The sequence below is a fragment of the Myodes glareolus genome, chromosome 6 (assembly GCF_982192425.1).
Source record: "Myodes glareolus chromosome 6, mMyoGla1.1, whole genome shotgun sequence".
In the NCBI taxonomy this organism is placed as follows: domain Eukaryota; kingdom Metazoa; phylum Chordata; class Mammalia; order Rodentia; family Cricetidae; genus Myodes; species Myodes glareolus.
Genome location: NC_142031.1, coordinates 42,205,845 through 42,228,704, shown reverse-complemented (window position 1 = coordinate 42,228,704; position 22,860 = coordinate 42,205,845). Strand labels below are relative to the sequence as shown.

Sequence of the window (22,860 nt, the reverse complement as noted above, 5' to 3'; positions counted from 1 at the left end):
CTTCTCCAAGTTGTTTTTGATAATGGTGATTCATCATAGCAATGGGGAAATAACTAAGACAAGCCTTATGAACTCTAGGCAAGAGCTCTACTACTGAGTCCTTTGCAATCTCTGAAAGATTGCCTAGTTTAGGGCTAGAGAGAGAGCTCAGCAGTTAGAACACTTGCTGCTCTTGCAGAGGGACCAGGGTTTGGTTCCTAACACCAGCATAGCAGCTCACAGCCATTTGTAACGCTAGTTCCAGGATATCTGTCACCCTTTCCTGGTTTCCATGGGCAACAGGCACACATACATACATGCAAATATTCATACACTTAAAATAAAAATAAACAAATCTTTGAAGATTGTCTAATTCATCTAAAAGTTGACAAGTTCTTTAAAAAGATTGATTGATTGATTTTGTGTATGTGTATTGAGAGAGAGAGAGAAAGAGACAGAAGATAGGCAGAGAGAGAGAGAGAGAGAGAGAGAGAGAGAGAGAGAAATAGACACAGGATCTCACTCTGCTGGCCTGGAACATAGTATTCCAGGCTGCCCGCCACTTCTTCTCAGTCTTCCCAGTCTTGGGGTTACAGGCATGCACCCATGTCCCTGACCCACATTTATTTTGATTTGAACATTAAAAGGTGCTTTTCAAATGACCTAAGTCATCAGCTATGAAGTTCATTTTGAAGAGTTAATTATGCAGCAAGCCAATATCTAAATGCTTAATTGCTTTTAATTATAGAAATGAAACTGTTTTCATTTAATTTTTATTAAGCTCTTAGTGTGGCTGAAAGCAATTCTGTGAACTAAACTAATTTATTCTAGCACACATGCTGCCAAATGAGAAATTGAGATTACCTTCCAGATATTGTTTAGGAAACGGGCTTTTCCTGTGTATTGCTTTTCTAAATGTCAATTAGTCAGGGTGAAAACAGAATCGGTTATTAGAATCGCTGTTCTTTCATCAAGAGTGAGACAGGTATGCTTAAATAGATATTGTACTCATTTTCCTTGTGACATTTTATCGGTCTGTTCTTGAGATTAATTCACAATTTTGAAGATAATAAACACCAAATCATTTCTAGAGTGTTTTATCTCTACATTTTAGTTTTTGATTTTTACCAGCGGTAGTGTGTGTGTGTGTGTGTGTGTGTGTGTGTGTGTGTGTGTGTGAGAGAGAGAGAGAGAGAGAGAGAGAGAGAGAGAGAGATGTGGGGAGGTCACATGGCCACAGCACTAGTGTAGAGGTAGAGTCAGTTCTCTCCGTTCACTTTTATATGGGTTCCAGGCTTGAAGTCTGGTTGTCAGGCTTGCCGGGCAGTTGTTTTCCCTGCCGAGCCCTTCCCTGGGCTCCTTTTCTACATTTTCTTTTGAGCATGTAACTTTGGGTGTGTCCTAATAACTGGATGTGCCCCAGAAGTTCTCATAACCCCTCCTGCTGGACTTCCAGCTCTTGTTAGCTTTGAAGCCTCTCCATCATCTGGGAGGCACAACCTCTAGGAATTCCTTAGCAATCTTATTTTTATTTCCCTATCATAGTGATTTTGGTGTGTAAGGGGAAGTAAAGACAGTATTTCTATAATATAATAATAATTTCTATAATACATAATAATAATACAATACATCTATCTGTCTGTCTATCTGTCTATCTATCTACTTATCTATTGGTTTTTTGAGACAGGGTTTCTCTGTGTAACATCCCTGGCTGTCCTGGAACTCATCCTGTAGACCAGGCTAGCCTTGAACTGAGAGATCTGCTTACCTCTGGCTCCCAAGAGCTGGAATTAAAGGTGTGTGCCTCCACTGCATTCTTGGGGCTTCTTCCTATTAAGTCACAAATTCTAAAGTGGCAGTGTTGTCAATGGTTCATTTTAGTTAAGTAAGAGTTGCCACTTTTGGTTGAGGATATAGCTTAGTTGGTAAAGTGCAAAAGTCCCCGGGTTCAGTCACCACCTCTGCATAAACAGGTGTGGTGGCACAGGCCTGTGATCTCAGCAGTCTAAAGATGGAAGCAGGAGGATCAAAGTTCAGTATCATCTTTGACCACATAGGGGGCTCAAGGCCAGTCTAGGCTGCATGAGACCCTGTCTCAAAATTTTTAAAAGTTACCATTTTATGTCCTATGCATAGCACATCATCTTTAAAGAATTGAAATATTAGAAATATAACTTCTCGGTTCCAGAGAGATGGCTCAGTGGAATGCTCTTCTGGAGGACCTAGGTTTGAGTCCCAGAACTAACATCACAGCCATCTGTAACTCAAGGAAGTTTAGAGCTTTGTCTGTTGCTGTGGAGCCAGAGCAGCCCAAAGGCTTGCTGCAGTTCCTTTCTTCTTTTCAATATTTCATACAGTTTCAAATACATTGCACCTGTAATCCCAGCATGGGACAGGGGGCGCTCAGGCAGAAAGACTGCTGTGAGTTCAAGGCAAGCCAGCTACATAAGAAAAACTTGTCTCTAGATAAATAAATATTTCAGTCTTCTTGTTTATTCTTTTCCCTCTTTCCAAAATCATGTAGCCTTTTAAAAAGATATCCCAAGGGTTATGAATATATCTGTGTATATGAATATAGTATATTGAGTGCAGTAACTGCCGAAGACAGGATAGAGCAGTAAGAGGACATAGAGCAAGCATGGCTGCTCACCAGGTCTGGTGGTCAGAGAAGGCGTCTCAGAATTAAATGATGAAGAGAAACTGCTCAGCAGAAGGGTAGAAAGGGGAGGGAAAGGACTGCCCTGGAAGAGGAATGAGGGTTATGGTGGTGAGGGCTGTAACATGCTTAGGAGACCAAAACAATTGAAGTAACAGTAAGGGAGAGCAACAGAGATGAGTTTATGAGTGGGGTGGGTACGCTAGGTCTAGCAAATTACCTGAGGTCCAAGTACTAACTGGACCTGCTTAGCTTCTGAGATCAGATGAGATCTTGGTATTCAGAGTTGTGTGAATGTAGACTGTTAGGCCTTTGTGTTTCATCTGGAACTTAAGGGAACCACTGAAGGAATTTAGGTGAGAAAGTAATTTAATTGGAGAGGAAGGACTAGACCAAGCTCAGAAGCAAGCTGGACCAGTTGAGGTTACACTAGATGAGGACGGTAATTTGGACTCTTGTGACAATGATAGAAATTGATTGGTGAATTCATGAGAAGTTTAAAGAGGGGCCTTTTATGAACGCACAGGCCAAAAGGGGATTTAGTAGGGAATTAAGAAGAGAAGTAGAGCTGGGAGTGTGGTGTATTTCTGTGGTCCTAGCCTTTCAGAGGCAATAGTAAGAAAATCCAGGAATCAAGGTTAGCCTGGGTACCCTAGTGAAACCATGTCTCTAAAAGGAAGAACAGGAGAAGGGAAGGGAAGAAAGGACTGAGTTACGTAGTTCACTTGCAGGGTACTTGCTGAGTTCTCATAGCAGTAATACCCCTCTCCTTATAAGATGCTAAGGAAGCGTTTGACTGTACCGGTCTTATACTCCCAGGGGTGAGCTCAGAGCTGCACACAGAGCAGTGTTAGTGTCCTGGGAACCAAGAGCATTGGTTGCATTGAGGAGAACAAGAACATCAGCAAGACCAGACTTTTAGAATCCAGTTTCTTAAAATTGAGATGGAGATCTGGAGAGATAACAATATTTCAGAGATAGGCTGGTTTTATGGTTTTACAGATTTTTCTGCATTCCTTCCAATTTCTCTACTGCTACTTGGTGCTAATACATATTGTTTTAAACTTTATTTTTTTATATTTTTTGAACTGGTCTCATGTATTCCAGGCAGCCTTGAACTCAGTGTGCTGATGAAGAAAGCCTTGAACACCTAATCCTGCTGCCTCTACTTCCTGAATGGTGGGATTACCCAGTTTTCTGCAGCCCTGGGGACAGAACCCATGCTGGGAAAGCATTCTACCAATTGAACTATATTCTCATCCCCTACTTTAAATACTTTAAATATAAATATTTCACAACTAGAAATAGCTGGCGAATCATTGCCAAATGCCTCTCTTGTAGACAGCCCCTGATTCATGAATCTCTAGAATTCTCTCAGCAAAAAGAGTATCAAAAATCCTTTCCATTTTGATTGTAGAGGATTTTGGAAAGCTTGAAGAGGAGACGTGAGCAAGCCTATTTATTAGATAGCCAAAGTGAAACATTCATCAGTAATTTAGGGACCAAGAGAGGTCTATCTTTCTAAAATAGTTGTGGGAGGGCTGGCAGGATGGCTCAACTGGTAAAGAGATCTGAACACCAAGCCTGACGCCCTGAGCTTGATTCCTGGAGTCCACATAGTAGAAGAGACCTGGTTCCTACAGGTTGACTTCTGACCTCATTCATGGTGGCACATATATCCCCTTACACTAAACATTGATTTTTTTAGATAAATAAAGTAGTTGTGGAGTAATTACAGAAATTACCTGAAATAAGTCAGGTAAGGAATGTAAAACATCGAAGTGTCAGTTTTTATCCGTGGTCTCCCAGCGAGTGTGTAGTGATGTGAGGGACTTGAGGAGTGAGACTGGGTGAGGTGCAGAACATTCTGTCGTGAGCCCTGGCTTCAGGTGAAGCAAGCGGTGTGACCAGTAAAGCAGTTGCTCTGGGTAAGCAGAGTGTCCAGCTTAGTGCTTTGGATGAGTGCCATCTACCAGTCTGCCCCTTTCAGTATTAATGAGTTCTCAGTCTTTGTTGTTACTATAGAGTGCTATAGATGCCCCTGTCGTGGTGGGGGTGGGCAGGAGTGTGTTCCCCTGTGGTAGGTGCTCCAAGGTAACGGTCTTTCCCAGCTGTTTCCATTGCTCTCTCTGTTGGTTCCTCCTTGTTGAAACAGCATGTGATAGTTTTCATCCTTACCCCACTTCCTCTTCACCTTTTCCTTCTTCATTCTTTCTCTACCAAGCTGCATCTGGAACCTGACTTCTGTAACTGCCCCAGTCAGTGTATTTCCTTTTGGGTTACAGAGTAGACTGGTACCAGTAAGTCCCAGGAGCCATTTTCAATTTTTAGTCATGCTGTGCATGAATTACTACTGGATACTATTTTGAAGATTTGGTGATGGTTAATGTCTCAGTCACTTACTGACAATTAGCTGTGTATGCACATCTGGCTTCCAAAGCAGGGTGAATGGAAATTCATTATAGAAAAAAAAATAGCTGATAAGTACAGAATAAGCAATAGAATTAGAAATCACTATTTTATTTTGTTTAGTTGAGTAATAGAATCATCAACCAGTACTAGAATGAAAAACTGATGCGACATTTTTAAGTGGGGAAAGTTAGCTGACTTCCTAGAACTCACTGGTTGGTAACAACTTTACCAAAAGTGGAGTAGGCAAATGTTGTTCACCCTATAGCGTGACATAACCCAGGAGTCACCATGCTTTTTATGTGAAGGTCCAGATAGTAAATATCTTAGGCACGGGGGAACACATGGCCTCTGTTGCTATTATGATGATTAGTGTAAATGTAGTGAATGTAGTGGAGCTCAGGAGCAACCATGGATAATATGCCAGTGAAAGAATATATAACTGGGTTATGATAAGACTTTCCTTAATGAAACTGATTGGGCAAGACTCAGCTTGCGCAGTTCACAGACTCCTCACATTATAGAAAATAAACCAGTTATGAAATACGTGTTCCAGGAAATGCATAGGTTAAAAGAAGAAGCTAAAGAATGTGGGAAGTTCTGACTGTGGGACCTTCAAAAGTACATGGAATATTTTCTCGAAAAAGGAGTAATAGAAAGAGGGTTCGGGAGCTACTCTGGCAGAGGACCCAGGTTCAGTCCCCAGCACTCACATGGTGCCACACAACTGTCTGTCACTCCAAGGCCAGGGGTTCCGATGTCCTCTTCTACGTCATCAGCCACCAAGCACACATGTGGTACATAGACACATGTTCAGGTAAAATGCCCATAAATGTAGAGTAAAATGGAAAATATTTTTTTTTTTTTAAATTTTCAGGAAAAGAGGATTGAAAGAGGCTCTTACTGGAGTGTGGGGACTCAGGTAGGATGTAGAAATATGGGATTCCTCATGGTAAAGTTTATCTTTGGGACAGTCTGGGAAATGTGAATCCTGATGCTTTTATGAACTTCCTGACAGAGTACCAGTAATTACTGGAAACTAATGCATGCGGGTTGAAATTTTTCACAGTAAGTTTGCATTGAATACTTGGCCACATAGAAAACAAGGAAGAACTAAGTAAGAAACAGTCCTAGGCAGCTGGATTTTTTTTTTTTTCTGGTGTTCATTTTAATGTTTTTTTCTCTCTCTCTTCTTCAACCAAGGTTCCTTTTCCCAGGGACAGTCAGAGTTCTTATGTCCTCCATAGTCTTTTAGACAGCAGTTCTGGCTACATGTGTACCTGTGTGTGCTTAGCGTTATGTTCAGTAACAGAAGTCAGATTACTTTGCTCAGCTGTTAATTCTTGGTAATTACTTAGAAAAAGACTCTAGATCTTTTCTGAGCTTGCTAGCCAATGTGACAGATCTTTTGTTTTAAAATTATGAACAGGGGAAAACAAATAGAGGAAATAAATACAAAGCAGCAAGGATTTAAATGACCAAAGGGAAATGCAGGTCCCATAATTAGCTTGATCTGCAGAGCGGCGGATCGAAACAGATAGTTGCTCACGGTGACAGATGGGTGGAATGCGCTTGTGCATCAGCTGGCACCGCAACCTACATTTTTTTCCATCAAGAGGTTCAGAGCTGACTATCGGAGTGACTCATTCCTTTGCTTAGAGGATGAGGTAATGCTATTGTGAGGGGTGATGTCATCTCTACCTGAACTGCATGCATATAGATCTGCTCAGGCTCTCCAGGAAAAGCACCATCTGCTTTCATATCCACAGCCTGAAAGGCTTTGAAGAGATTGGTGCAAAGGTCACCAGCCTCAAGTATGACTCATAGGGAGCCAATCAGCAAAGAGCGGGTACTGAAAAATAAACTTCTACAATCATAATCCAGAAGTGTGACAGAATGATTCAATACTGAATCCCAATTCCTCCGTCTTATGCTTTGTGTTGGCTGAGTTACCACTGTTGAGGGTTTAACTCCTAAAATAAAGCCATTTTCTCACTGTGGTCAGTTATCTCAAACCATCTTTATTGTTTAAAACATTTGTTTTAACTGGAGATTAATTTTCTGTTGCTTTGGAGATGCTTAGGTCGTTTTTGAATTTCAGTTCGCATTAGTTTGACAGCTGCCTTTTGCTGTTAGGAGCCTGTGCATTCATTCCCTAAGAACCAGCTGCTACTGTAGGGAAGAGAGTTGCTAGTGGGAGAAACGTGCCAAAGGAGATGCTCACTGCTGGTGGCAGACCCGGTGATTCTTCCTTTGGTGCCAGTGGTCCCCCAACCCCTTTGAATTTACTGGAATCTGAATCTGCCATTCTGTTGTGTAGAATGTCAAATTCCTAACATAGAATGGAAGGTAAACAGCAGTAAATACTTGATTTTTTAAGTTGTATCTTAAAATGGCATAGTATCTACATATTATATTGCATCGCATCTTTATCACAGCAAAAATTTGTTTTAATGACAACTTTAAGTCAGACATTCTAGAAATATAAAGTTAATTGTTTTAAGTACAATATGATGTTATCAAGAAATATAAGGAAAAGGGCTGGAGAAATGGCTCAGTGGTTAAGAGCACTGAGTGTTCTTCTAGAGGACCTGGGCTCAATTCTCAGCAGCTCACAACTGCCTGTAATTCACACATGTAATGCACAGATATATACGCAGGCAAGAAACCAATACACATAAAATACATAAAGTTTAAGAGAAAGAGAGAGAAATAGATATAAGGAAGCAGAGAATAAATAGTAATTTTAAACTAAGTAATATCAGGTGGCATATTCCAATGTCTTTGGAGAGCTTATTAAAAAAAATAAGGTATTAGCTAGATATGATGGCACATGCCTGGTAATCACAGCACTTGGAAAACATGCAGAAGAGTTTGCTCTAAGTTTGAGGCCAGCCTGGGCTACATAGTGAGTTCTAGGGCAGCCTGGGCTACAATATGAAAACTGTTTCAAAACTACAACAGAAAAACCATGTAAATATCCTTGTCAAAATTTCTGCCTAGAATTAACACTGATAATTCTTATCTGATCTAAACTTTACTTTCATGATTACAAAATGATACTGTTACCAAATTCCAACCTTCCTGTTTTTATTTTTCATTAGTACTTATTTTTTTATTGGTCTGAATTCAGGAATTCCTCTTTTTTTTAAATAGCATTTACTTTATAATAGTCACTGGATACAAACAAATTGTAAACATTTCTATGCCTGGTAAACAGTTTTGAGAACATAATAGAGTCTTGGCTTTAGTTCCCAGAGGAAGTGAAGCACAGGGCTGAGACTGATACAGTCCAGTGGCAGAGCACTCACCTAATGTGCTAGAGGCACTGGGTCACTCCTATCCCAGCAAAAGTGGATACAAAGGGAGCTAGAGAGAACTCAGTGTACTAGGTGGTGATGGCGCAGGCCTTTGATCCCAGCTCTCGGGAGACAGAGGCAGGAGGATCTCTGTGAGTTCAAGGCCAGCCTGGACAGCCAGGGCTATACTGTAAAACTCTGTCTCAAAAATAAAAGATAAATAAATAAAGCGCTGACTGCTCTTGCAAAAGGCCTGAGTTCAGGTTCAGGTGCCCCATGGAAACTCACAACTGTCTGTAACTCCAGCTCCAAGGGGTCCAACACCCTCTTCTGACCAACATGGCACTGAATATACGTGGTATACACACACACACAGGCAAAACACATAAAATGAATAAATCTTAAGAAAACAGATATGAAAGCAGAGGAGCTGGAGAGTAGGGCACTAGCCCATTGCCTGGGTGCCTGAGACCTTTGTTTCAGTCCCTAGCATCTAAAAAAAAGTACAGTCTATAGGATGGAAAATTGTCTGTCTACAAGTGTCCACTGCCGGTATTTTCTTAGATTTTGAAACAGATCAGTGATACCAGGTAGAAGGCCAGGTAAGGTTTTAGTGGGCAGGTGTGTAAGGTGTTTTGGGGAGAAATACACGCTGCCAATGAATTGGTGAATGGTAACAGGATTGGTAATTGTTTAAGTAACCATGCCAGATTTCTGCCCACCACAGGGAAAGGGACAGAGACAAGTGACAGAAAGGTTGCTAGAGGTCACACAGGACTTTGTCCTCTACAGTACTTCAAGTCCTTAGGATTTGGGGTCTTTACTAAGAAGATAATAAAGAGCCATTGAAGATTTTTCAATATTGTCATAACAAGCTTAATGGGGCCAGAGTGATTAATCTAAAAGATATATCTGCTTAGACTGAAGGAAAGGGTATTATAATAGCTCAGGTCAGACGCAGTAAGGATCTGAACTACATACAGTATGAAAGCAGTGAATTAGGACACTGTCTCCACCTGTCTTTCAGACCCCCAAAGTTTAAGGCAGAGATTCGGGAAGCATAAGAGTGAGTTTAATGCCAACCTAGAACTACTGAAAGCGAGCCTGCTACTTCAGAAACAAGGGCATCCAGGAGAATTCTGTGTTAAAGCAGTGAGACTGGTTTGTTTGAAGGGTTTGTTTGCTGTCTGTAACTCTTTCATATTCTCTCTTCCCAAAGTTTTAAGCCTGATTGATCAAGATAGGAATTGTGTCATTAATTGGAATTGGTGACATTTTATTTTTAATGCCAGCAGGTGAATGCCATGAAAATCTGTACTAAAATTCCTAACACATTCATGGCCAGAGACCTTGGATCATGCCCCGATTTCCTTTCTTCTGCTCATGCTGCCCAGCGAAGCCACCACTGAAACCTCCCTGTTTCCACTGTTCTGACAACTTCCTCACTTCCTTCAGTGCTAAGTAGTCTTTGTCTTGTGCCTGCTAGCTGTGCCTCCACTGTTGTCCCCAGCCTGTGCACTTTCTTCCTGGTGCCTCACTAGTGACCAGGTCATTTCTACCCAGAGACTTTTGCAAGTATGTTCGCCACATGTCAACATGATCCTCTATCTCATGTTGTGAGCTTTGCCCTGCTGTTATTAACATTCCCAGCAGGATCTGCCATGAGTGCTTTATTGACGTTTCCTTCTCACTCAACCCACATTTTCCTCTGCCCCTTTATCTTTAATTCTACGTTCCCCATAATGATCTCTGTTACCAACATACTATATATCATTTACTTATGATGTTTTTGTCCCTAGACACCAGAATTCAAGCTCCATATGGCAGTGATTTTTGTTTGTCTGCTTGCCTTTCCTGGGTCGTTCATCAAGATTTTGTTTAACTGGGTGTGGTGGCCCACACCTTTAATCCCAACACTTTGAGGAGACAGAGGCAGGTGAATCTCAAGGCCAGCCGGTCTGCAAAGAGAGTTCCAGGACAGCCAGGGCAACAAGGATAAACCCTGTCTCAAAAAACAAACAAATAAAATAATAGATTTTGTTTAAAGAAGGAAGGGTGGCTGCACATATAAAACATTTAGGAGGCCTGGTTATGAGCCGTCCAACTCAGCAGATTTGAGAAAGTAAATGAAGAGAATTTACCCTGATTGATTAGCATCCCTCACCCTATCTATGTTCCTTTGATCGGACTGTAAGAACATAGGTTTAAAATTAATGCATGTTCTACTAGAAAATCATACCATTCCATATTAATGCCTACAAAAATAAACACCTTTTTTTTCTTACTTCACTGGATCCCCAGGCTCTTTTGGCAACCTACTCATCAGAATGAAACTTTCTTGACCTGTAGCAGAGTTTGAGAAAAACCCTTACTGGACTGCCAGGCCAGGGGACTGCAGGCCTGCGAAGTGATGGGCAGCTCTTTCCCGTTACTTCTGGTTGATAGATTGTGTCTTATGTGTTGCTCAGAACCCTAGACCTTAGTTACCACTCTTCAGATTTGAGGATTTTAAGAGTCAGCTTTTGTTTTAGGTGTTTGGGAATAAGATGATAATTCCTTCCCTGGACGGAGACCTCTTCCAATGGGACCGTGACCGAGAGAGCATGGAGACCGTTCCTTTCACTGTGGAGTCCCTTCTCGAATCGTCATATAAATTTGGAGACGATGTCGTTTTGGTTGGAGGAAAATCTCTTACTACGTATGGACTCAGTGCATATAGTGGAAAGGTGAGTAACAATGCATGTGTGTGGGGTGTTGGAAGAAACAGAGTTTCACTGTGTAGTTAACTGGCCTAAGCTTGCTGTATAGACCAGGCTGGCCTCGAACTCGCCAAGATTTCCAGTTGGCAGTACTAGGCATTTTATAGTGTGATTTTTTTTAAATATTTGTAATATTCCTAAGTATCATGCGTTATATTCACATCTTTACAGGTGAAGAACCCTTAAAAGAGTAATAATAATTCTGATGATCAGAGTAATTGCTGCTTGTTTATCTGGTTCAGTCCCTATAAAATTACCTGAGGAGAAAGCCAGTACCCACAGAACAGATAAGGAATTGAGACTTTAGCAGATTCGGAAGCTCCAAGGTCAGAGTTGCCTTAGAACAGACTGATGGCAAAGTCATTAGTGACCTAGATTCTCTCCAGCAAGAGCTCTAGCATAAATTCAGAATCAGCCTGCCTCTGAGATCAGGTGTGTAAGGTAAATCCATTGTTAGAAGTAATTAATTTAAACCGTCATTTTTAAAACCCACCTTAAGCCCTGGGTATATAAACATTTTCTGTGTAGATTTACACTCAGAAAAGGAAGGATGAGGATGTGACTTTTTAGGTCGCCACAGCTCAGCAGTTCCTCATCCAGGTGCTGGGCCCGTCACTCACCTCTTGGACATGCTTCTGTGTGGGGGCTGAGGAGTCCCTGCTATCCAGGCTGGCCACTGTAGCTTTAGTCTGCAGTCTTCTTTTATGCGAGTTTCTCTTTTTTTCTTAAGCCTAAAGGTATTAGAAAAGGTTCAGATTTTTCAAAACTGTATACTTAATGCTAGATGGAAATATTGAGACTGATTGGATTTTTTTTTTCAGCTCATCTGGAATTTTTGTAATGACATTTTTGCAAAGATACCATTTGTTATTCATTTCTTCTTGTATATCCCATGAATATATATATTCATGTATATATTCTTCTTGTATATTCCCCCAAAATAGGGCTCCAATTATATAAATCCTAAAATCAACTGAAATAAATACTGTTGGAACTTTCATGGTTCTAAAAAACTCATTTCAGAATTTAGTAATCTAACTGATGCTCGTTACTTAGGTACTTCTTTTGTACTTTTAAATTACTTTTTAAAAATTATAAACATGGTGGTGCTTGCCTTTAGTTCCAGCGTTAGGGAGGCAGAGGCAGGCAATCTCTGAGTTTAAGGTCAGCCTGCAAAGCAAGTTCTAGGATAGCCAGGGCTAGTACACAGAGAAACCTTGTCTCAAAACAAACAAACAAACAAAAAACCAGAAAGAGATCTTGTTCTGGGCATAGTAACACACACCTTAATCCCAGTATCTAGGAGGCAGGGGCAGGTGGATCTCTGTGAATTCAAAACCAGCTTTAGCTACATGAGCCAGTTCTAGGCCAGCCAGGGCTACAGAGAGGTGTGCATGTATGTTGCTTCCTTGATTCGTTTTATATCTGTTTTCAGCTGAGGTATATCTGTTCTGCCTTGGGGTGTCGCCGATGGGATAGCGATGAAATGGAAGAAGAGGAGGACATCTTACTTCTGCAACGCACGCAGAAGACGGTGCGAGCTGTTGGGCCGCGCAGTGGCAGTGAGAAGTGGGTATCAGAATATCAGTAAAGGCATTATGTAGAAGTTTGGTAGCTGGGCATGGTAGCACACACCTTTAATCCCAACACAGGCAGGTAGATCTCCGAGTTCCAGCTATGCAGGGAAACGCTGGGAGATGTCTGGAAGGAAGACTTCTTTAAAGTCAACATTTCTCACAAACTTTCCTTTGTAGAGTTTCTGTGAAGTATTTGTTAACCTAAAAGGACAAAGTACTTTTAAGAGAAATAAATGCCTTCCTGTGTTAATCCCAAAGATGCAAGGAGAAAGACCCAACCCAAATCATCGTGGCACAATTAATTAAAGCAAGCTTTTTTATTTGTATATACAGACTGTCTCCCCCTAAGGTGGGGTTCAAGAAGTCTGCATTGGACTTAAGAAAGACAAGATTTTTATAGCTCAGGGGTAAGGGGGTTTCCAAATGGGGAGTTTGGTGTACAAAATAGGTGGGGTTACAGGAGCAGAACATAAACATAACAAGTTAGTCAAAATGACCTCCTGAAACAAAGACATGATTGCAAAGTGGTAATAACAAGGTAGCCATAACAATAGATCATCATAACAAGGTAGTCATAGCAACTTTGAAAAAGAGGTAGGGTTGCAAGATGGTTATAAAAACTTTAGAGAAAAAAAAACTTTAGAAACAAAGACATGGTTGCCATTTCCTGGGAGAGGCACTACAGAACCATTTATAGTTGAGGTTACAGGTAAGGGATAGCCCAATCCTTGAGAAACATAGTTAATCATTAACAGGAATGGACCTAGTTTGTTTTTACTATAAGATGGCTTTTGAGCCTAAGATGGAGGCAGGCTAGTTTTATTGCTTATATGTTGACATATGATATCAAGCAGCTTCACATTGTGTGCTTCAAGGTGTAGTACCCTGGAGTGCTGTGGAGTGAATGTATTTTGGCTTGGTCTTAGGTCAGTGACACTTGTCATAGTAAAATGAATGAGAAAAATTTCATGGCAAGAAGCTCTTAAGACAAAGTTAATTTGTACTATTTGAATGTCTACTGGGTAGTTTCATAGTTTGTCTCATTAGCCCTATTTTATTTTACTTATCTTCATTTTTGTAATGCTGAGAATCCAACCCAGCTCTTTGCACATGCTAGGCAATGTCCCATCACTGAGTTGCAGTCCCAGCTTCTAGTTTTATAAGAATCATTTACTCTGCTTTCTTTAAAAGTACTAGCCATTCATTTGATGTAATACTTTTTGTTTCTCCAAATAATGAACCCCTTATGTAGTTTCTCCACTAAAATATTCAAATGTTAGCTGTGCTGATCCTTTGTCATGCCCAGACTTTTTCAGCCTGATACACTAAGCTCTGAGTGTCTGTGTAGTTAAAAAAAAAAAAAAAAAAAAATTTTGGATCCCATATTGATCTTCTGAAGACTTGCAGATTTTGTCATCTGATGAAATAGAATTCAGGTGTCTCTCCTGAAATTTGTTTTTTCAAACCTGATTTAAGAATGCATTTCTTCTTTCTGTTTTTATGGCCTGTGACTAGAGCTTTGCATTTCGTGCTGCTCTTTATCCTGCTGAGACTGTTAAATCTGAGAGCTCAGTGGGAGCTCGGCCACCCGGGAGCGGAAGTGCAGCTTAGCAGATTTGTGAGTTACCAGAACTGGAAGAGTGTGGGGTTCTAAACTCTGGACTCCTTAACAGTGTGTGACTTCTAGGCTCTATGTTCCTGAAACATGAACATATATGTATATGTATTTATACATATATGTATACATATGTGTGTGTGCATTACTAAATTTCAGAATTCTTATGTAGACCATTTTCTTTCTAAGTGACATACCATGATAGTTAAGTCAATAGCTAGGTAGCTTTCCTGTTTCATAACTGTAGAGGAAACGTTGCTGCTTTATGGATAAGAATACGGACCTAGGACAGAGCGAATGACCACCCTATTTTGGTTAATAGAGATCTGACAGTAGACTTTAGGTGACTGAAAAAGGTGAAGTTGTTCTGCAAGGTTATCTTTTCATTAGAATCTAAAATTGATGCACATACCTTGCCTTTTATATTGTTTGTTTGTTTTATTGCACTTGAATGTAATGTGCTCAGGTAATTAAGAAATTAAGGCAGACTGCATGTCACTTGATTTTAAGCTGGTTTTGTTGTGCTCTATGTGATGTGTTAAATTTTGAGAGAACATCTGGCCTTAGGTGGTTCCAGTCCACAATCTCAGAATGGTTGTTTACAAAGGATCAGCCATGGTTCTTTCATGCCCTCTTGTGGTGGAAATCAGCATTGCGTGCCTTTCCAAAAAGTTATGGTGACTTCTCTCATCACAAAATCGTTTTGTTTTCTTCTTCAGTCTAAAAACAGTGCGTATTATTTGGTCCGTTTGTTAAAATATAAGATTCTAAAACACACCTTTGTAAATTTAAGGTGGAATTTCAGTGTTGGCCACTTTGAACTTCGGTATATTCCAGACATGGAAACTAGAGCCGGATTTATTGAAAGCACCTTTAAACCCGGTGGAAACAAAGAAGACTCTAAAATTATTTCAGATGTGGAAGAACAAGAAGGTTCCATGCTGGACACGGTGATAAAGGTCTCCGTTGCTGATTGGAAGGTCATTGCGTTTAATAAGAAGGGAGGCCACCTGGAATGGGAGTATCAGGTATTGAGACCCCGGACTCGGTAACTGTGACCCCCCAGTCCCTGTTTGATCAAACACTTTGCTAAGGAGGTAACTTTGGATCCTCAACTCTTCTCTACTTTAAAACTGTGATTTTAAGAGACATTTTGTGGAGCCGGCAAGGTGGTTCAATGAGTAATTACTTGCTGTGCAAGCATGAGAACCCACGTTCACATCCCTAGCACCAGAATGAAAAGCCAGGCCTGCAGATCCAGGTCAGTAACTAGCTCTGGGAAGGCAAAAAAGGGGCAGATGGATGGAGCTCGCTGGAGCTCGCTGGAGCTCACTGGAGCTCACTGGCTGGCCATCCATCCTAGCCTAAACAGTTAGTTCCTGGAGTTGGTGAGAGACGCTGTATCAGAGTAAGATGGGGGAGCTGAGAAGCAGGGGCTCAGTGGATAAGAGCGGTTGCTGCTCTTACAGAGGACACACGTGAGATCTCTAGCACCCATGTGGCTACTCACAACTGCCTATAACTCCATTTGTTAGATCCAACACCTCTGACCCAAATCCAGCCACAGATCCCAGGGTTGCATGTGGTGCACAAACACTTATACACGCACAACACCCATGTTCATAAAATAGGAATAAATAAATAAAAGCGGCTGAAGAAGACAGCCAGCATCAACATCTAGCTTCCACATGCATGTGCATACTCACACCACACATACAGAAAGAAATAATAAATAAGTAACCAACATTTACAAGTTGGAACCTCTTAAATACCGCTTTTGTTACCGTTTTCCCCTCTTGTCTAGTTCTGCACTCCAATCGCATCTGCCTGGTTGGTCAGGGATGGCAAAGTCATCCCCATCAGTCTGTTTGATGACACAAGTTACACGGCTAATGAAGAAGTTTTGGGAGATGACGAAGACATTGTAGAGGCTGCTCGAGGAGCCACAGAGAACAGCGTGTACTTAGGTGGGTAGATGTGGCTGGTGAATGGTCCACTGATGCCTAGAGCCCAGAGCACTTCATTTCGGAGCCTTCCTTAACATCTCTGCCTTGATTTGTACTCCTGAAATTTTTCCACCTGTCCAGTTCTGCAGTCTTAATTAGTATAGTGTATTCTGCAACTTACGTTAGAAATGCGTAGAAATGCTCTACTATGTAGATATAAAATCCTTCCCTCGCATCTGTATAGGTTTGCTCCCCTTACAGGCTGTAATTTGCTTATTTCATGGCATCTTTATAGCTTTCCTGAGAAACAGAAACAAAGTTCTTTGCTTCTGGACTACTGAGCTTGTCATATAAATACATTTTGAAGTTTTTGCATATGTTTGGACTAGTTTGAGTTTTAAGTTGTCACAAAATTATATAAACTCTGTGGCACCCATACCTCAATCCAGTCTCCATGAAAAACTGTAATCTGAATGTGTTTGGCAACATGAATAAATCAAATATATATTTAAATAATATATCCATGTAAGTAAAGAATGCCCTCCTTTTTTGTAAAATAAAATAACATACATGTGTTGCAATAGCAGTTAGCCAATCTGCTAGTCATGGCCCAGGAATTACAGCTGTTTGCATAACTTCCCTTACAGAGACAGTCATTTCATCTCTTTGAAACACAGGGAGTTTTGTTTGTTTGTTTGTTTTAATATTTTGGTTAGAATGGTTTTCTGTTATTGAAAAGGTCTATTTATTTCGTGAGGAACATTATAGAGGCCTTATAGTAGCCATATATTTGTAAAACAATGTAGTAGATCTTTAAATGGCCAGCTCTCAAATAATGACACAGGACTTCTTATTAAGTATGAAAGCTTGGTCTTAGCTTAGGCTTGTTCCCAACTAGGTTTTGAAACTTAAATTAACCCATTTATATTATTATATGTTCTGGCATGTGGTTTATTACCTCTCCTCTATATTGTGCATCCCATTTCCTCTGTGTCTGGCTGGAGAATCTCTTACACTTCATCTTCCTCCCAGAGTTCCCCTCTCTCCCTGGAAGTTCCATCTGTCCTCTCCCTCCTGACTGTTGGCCATTCAACTCTTTATTAAACCAATCAGAAGGTTCCCTGGCAAAGACATCTTCCCTGTGTACAGAAAGATCATCCACAACCTAACAGTGTAGAGGCCTTATGTATCTTGGTTTTTGTTGAGTCAGATGTAAATGCTTTGAACATCTTTCTTCTCTGGAAAGAACTGTGTAGTAGGCAAAGAAGTAAGTAGAATTCATCTAAGTGCCATAAGTCAAAGTGAACTTTTAAGAACACCGTCTCATGACTGATGTGTTTTTGTTGTTGACCCAGGGATGTACAGAGGCCAGCTTTACCTGCAGTCATCCGTCAGAGTCTCAGAAAAGTTCCCTACAAGCCCAAAGGCCTTGGAGTCTGTCAATAGCGAAAATGCAATTATTCCTCTGCCGACGATCAAATGGAAGCCCTTAATCCGTAAGTCACCTAGAAACTTTACAAATACCACTGAAGTGTCTAGGTAAGCCATGTGTGGTAGCACACACCTGCAACCTCCCAGCGTTTGGAAGGTGGAAGCAGGAGGTTCAGAGGAGTTCAGGGTCCTGTTTATCTGCCAAGTGAGTCTGAGGTCAGTCTGGGTTACAAGAGACCCTATCTCAAGAAAAGAACAAGCACACCTTTAATCCAAGCACTTGGGGGGCAGAAGCAGTTCAAGCTCTGAGTTTGAGGCCAGCCTGGTCTGCACAGTGAGTTCCAGCCAATCAGGGCTACACAGTCAGACCCTGTCTCCAAAACAAACAATAATAGCTTTTAGAAAAAGAAAGAAAGAAAAGTATATGCCAGGTGGTGGTGGTGCAGAGGTAGGCAGATCTCTGAGTTTGAGACCAGCCTAGTTTACAGAGCAAATTTGAGGACAGCCAGGACTATGCAGTAAGACCCTGTCTCAGAAAAAAAAAAAAAAAAAAAGAATAAGTGAAAAAGTTACATGATTATCACATCATATTTTTGTGAAAAATAAATGAATTGAAGTACTGGGATAATCCTTTAGTTTAATTTTTTCACATGTTTTGTTTGTTTGTTTTTTTACTGTAAATGTTATATTTGAATTACTTTTTTAAAAACTTTTAGTTTAATTTTATTATGGGAAATGCATGCCCTGGGCACATGAGTCCCCATGTGCTGTGGACAGCTGTGGAGTAATTCTATGCCTACACTTTCATATAGGTTCCAAGATCAGACTCAAATTTGAGGCGTCTATGGAAATGCCTCTACCCAGTTAACTGACCTGCTGATTAAGTGATTTTTTTTTGTATGACTTTCTGCATCTATTGTTTTAAGATATGATCTGTGTTGCCTAGGTTCATCTCCAACTCCTGAGCTCAGATACCTCCTTCTCTCCAAGAGCTTGCACTGCAGGTGTGGGCCATCTTCCTAGTTTTGTGCTCTATGTCGGACTACTTAATTCTCAGCAGCAAGGATGTTGGGCTCTTTGACCTGTGTTCTTGAACTAAGCTGTAGATGAACATCAGCTAAGCGAGTAAATGAGCCTAGGCTTCCATTAAAGTCACTTGGTTAATTGTTTACATCCTTTTTAGATTCTCCTTCTAGGACTCCCGTCTTGGTTGGGTCTGATGAGTTTGACAAATGCCTAAGTAATGATAAGTTTTCCCATGAAGAATACAGTAATGGTGCACTTTCCATCCTACAGTATCCATATGGTAAGTGTCATTACTCAATTGTCTCATTCGGTTACTTGAAATTAATTAGTAGAATTCAGATGAAGGTAAGTTGATTGACACATAGAAAAATAAAACAATAAATCTAGGAGGCAATAAGCAGTACAAGCTTCACAGCTAGACTGTAAGGGTTTCAGGACAGTCAGGGCTACACAGAGAACCCCTGTCTTGAAAAAAAAAGATGGGTAGGACTATTATACTTGTCTTAACAGGAAAACCCTTTTGATTGCTCTCTCAGACAATGGTTACTATCTGCCGTATTACAAGAGAGAGAGGAATAAACGGAGCACACAGATCACAGTCAGATTCCTGGAGAACCCACACTACGGCAAGAGCATCCGCAAGAAGGACCCCGTCCTCCTTCTGCACTGGTGGAAGGAAATATTTGGAACGATATTGCTTTGCATCGTAGCCACAACCTTTATTGTGCGCAGGCTTTTCCATCCTCAGCCCCACAGGGTAAGATGCTCTTTCAACAATGTGCTTCAAAGTATCTGCTATATAGAAAGCTCACGGTAGGAGAGGTTAATGTATTCTGATTTTACAATAGGATCACTTATGCTTATATAGTCGTCCATTAGCCAAGAAGGTACATTCTGGGAAATGTGTCACTGTGCAAAGGTACTAGAGTGTACTTCCACTCTAAACGGCCAAGGCTGTTGCATGCTAGACATTATGACAGAGCCTGCTACTGCTAGGCTGCAGTCTTACACCGTGTGTGCTTACAACACAGTGTTAAGTGTCTGTGCATCTGAAATAGATAATGCCCAATTAAAAAAGCATACTAGCCACAATTGGTTTTTAACTCTATTCTATTACGGGAGGGCTGGAGAGGTGGTTCCCTGGTTAGGAGCACTTGCTGCTCTTGTGTGCCCACATCAGACAGCTCTCAACTGCCTGTAACTCCAACTACAGGGGATCTGACAGCCTCTTCTGTTCTCCATATTCTGGCATAGAGTCATATACACACATACACATATATAAAATTAAAATGTTTTTCAGTTATTATAATAATATGTGTAGAGCATACTGTTGGCTGTGTACTGTGGAGGCCTGAATGGCTGTGATGCGAGGCATGGCTGCACCCATGTCTGCTTCCTTGTCTGCACTTGGTCCTCTGGCCTTTGCACTTTGGCTTTCATTCCTGAAACTCACAAAGCCGGCCTTGACCAGAGCTCTAGATGATCCTTTGTTGACACAGTGGACAGTTTTGGAAAACTGTCCCCAGCCGAGCCTCTGTGATGACACTTTTGGATGCTTCTCTTTGACTTTTCTTGTCTGACTTACTTGGCGCCAAGCATCTTAGAGACCCTCCAAATCCCACCCACCTCCCTCTTTTTTGTTTTTATAGAAAGGGGCTTACCCCGTAACCCATGTTGAACAGAACTGACGGTAGTCTGCCTGCGTCAACTTCCTGGTTTGCTCCCAGATCCAAATCGTTTCTCTGGAGCAACTGTCTAGCTAGAACTATACAATTAGCTCAAATGAGCCATACCTCACACTGTGCTCGTCCGTCCCTCCCGTCCCATCCCACCCCCAGCCTGTCTCGCTGGCATTTTCTGTCTCAGACCACGGTGTTCTGCTCTCTCACCTGCTCTCTGTTCTCTCCTGCACCAGTCACCAGTTCTGTCAAGGTCTTCTTCCTAAATACCTTCAGTTTTCATTTCCTCGGTACAGATAACCATTACTCGCTCATCTTCTGATCGCTGAAATATCCTCTAACTGGGCCCATGCCTCTCGTCCACTCCCTGTCTACAAGCCATTCTCCATCCCCACTCCATTTTAACTCATTTCCTAGCACTCTAATAACTGACTTCACGTTTTTGATAGAATAAAGTTCGTCCTTCAAAAACGCAAGGGTTCTCAGTGAGTCATGCCCCACCTGCTCTGTACTCAACTTTCCCCACACCTGGATCCTTAGATTCCTGAGTTAGGTTCTCTGCTTATGTCAGAAACACCCTCAGGCTGAAGAGATGGCTCAGAAGTTAAGGGCGCTGGCTGCTCTTCCAGAGATCCTGAGTTCACTTCCCAGCAAACAGTCACATGGTGGCTCACAATCATCTATAACATGATCTGATATCCTCTTCTGGTATGCAGGCGTACATGCAGACATAATACATTTACATAATTAATAAATAAATACACCCTCTTCCCCTTGCTAATACATTTAATAGAGACTGTCTTGTTTCTCTCTGCTTGCAGATGACATTCTGGAACAAGTTAGTTACTTGTCCAGCTCTCCAGTCCCTTACGTAGCACCTAGCAAGACAAGAATTAGTTATAGAACAGATGAGCCCTGATTATCTCTGCTAATATTTAATATTCTCTAGAAAGTCTTTCTGAGGTTGGTAAAGAGACATTGCCAAGTTCAATTTCCTGTTGTCAGAATATTTTTAAAAGCATCTACAAGGGGTGGAGAGATGGCTCAGAGGTGAAGATCACTTCTCTTGACGAGGACTCAGGTTCAGTTCCCAGTACCCACAGAGCATCTCACAGCCATCTGTAATCGTATTTCTAGGGTATCTGACATGCTCTTCTGGCCAGCGTGGGCAGTTGCACACATATATACATAGGGTGCATACACGTACATGGAGGCAAACATTCATACACATAAAATAAAATATTTTCAAAAAGAGTAAAGAAGCAAAAATCCATTTACTGACAATAGGGCTGGCAATGGGAATGTGAGCCTATTGAGATACAGTAAAGGGAATTGCTTTCTTGTGTATATGCTTTTCATTTTTTCCCAGCGCTGTTTGTTTTTCAGTGTTATCTCTTGAACTGAGATGATCAGCTGACTGCCGTTCAGCTTTGTAGTAACAGTAAGTAACTGCTTTCTACCTTTTCAGCAAAGGAAGGAGTCTGAAACTCAATGTCAGACTGAAAACAAATACGATTCTGCGAGTGCTGATGCCAGTGACAGTAGCTGGAGCGACGTTAAACACTCTGGCTACGTGTCCCGGTGAGTGTCTCGGGAAATGATGCGTACAAATAGCCTCTGGTGTGTCAACTGTGAGTTCAGATCCCAGCTCTGTCATCCTCCAACTGAGACGCTAGCAAAATGAGACTTAGTTATGTCTTATATCACGTATGAGATGTCACTCTTTAGAAGATAGGAAGGTGGTACCATCAGTCCTGGAACTGTTGAGGGCTTTTGCATTTGAGGAGGTGAATTTGTACTGAGTTCTTTGACTTGCTATTTTTGGGAATTCAGATGATTGCTCTTCCTTCTCTGTGAAGGTAATTGGCCCAGGGAGGGTTGGCCTCGATTATGTCTTCTTCTTAGCTGGTCTCTGAACAGCTGAGGCAACTACTAAATTAACGTGTGTGCAAGTCATAGCTTACTTCATAAGAACGACTCCTTAGAACAGCTGAGTCTCCATCCGTGGGATGCATTCATTAATCCTCACAGTAACTCAGCAGACATTTGATAGACCTTTGATTTGCCAGCTAGTATCCAGATTCTAGAAAGACAAAAAGAAACAAAAGTTTTTGCCCACATTTATGGTCCCCATACTGCAGCCATGCTGAGACACATGAGCTTCATTGTAACTGCAAAAGAAAGTATTCTCTACACTATGTCGACAGTGTAATGGAGCAGTTAAACAGCTGAGATCAGAAGGAAGGAGGGTGAGGTTTCATTAAGTGCAAAGAAGCAGCTATCCAGGAGAGTGCATGGCCGTAACAAGAAGCCTCAACCTGAGAGAGCACGATGCACAGCATAGGCCGGACCCCATCTCCTGTGTTCTCATTACAGTACACAGAATACACAGCTTAGAATTTATGGCATTAATTCCAGCATGGGGAACACAACTCAAATGTGAACTGGTTTTAGAGTGAGAAATACAATCATGAGACACACTTT

General features: G+C 41.3%; 1 protein-coding gene across 2 annotated transcripts in view; it reads left to right on the top strand.

Annotated features, from left to right (window-relative positions):
* Positions 1-22,860, top strand: part of Eif2ak3 (eukaryotic translation initiation factor 2 alpha kinase 3) — a 65,196-nt gene that overhangs the window by 18,254 nt on the left and 24,082 nt on the right. Inside the window, exons 3-11 of one of the 2 annotated variants that reach the window (XM_085690716.2) lie at positions 5,922-5,966; positions 10,875-11,069; positions 12,538-12,671; positions 15,088-15,322; positions 16,099-16,261; positions 17,596-17,736; positions 18,855-18,977; positions 19,234-19,454; positions 21,845-21,957. In XM_085690716.2, the coding sequence (XP_085546842.2) occupies positions 5,922-5,966; positions 10,875-11,069; positions 12,538-12,671; positions 15,088-15,322; positions 16,099-16,261; positions 17,596-17,736; positions 18,855-18,977; positions 19,234-19,454; positions 21,845-21,957 (1,370 nt within the window). The remainder of the gene's footprint in view (positions 1-5,921; positions 5,967-10,874; positions 11,070-12,537; positions 12,672-15,087; positions 15,323-16,098; positions 16,262-17,595; positions 17,737-18,854; positions 18,978-19,233; positions 19,455-21,844; positions 21,958-22,860) is intronic. The other variant, XM_048433175.3, reaches the window with a different exon arrangement.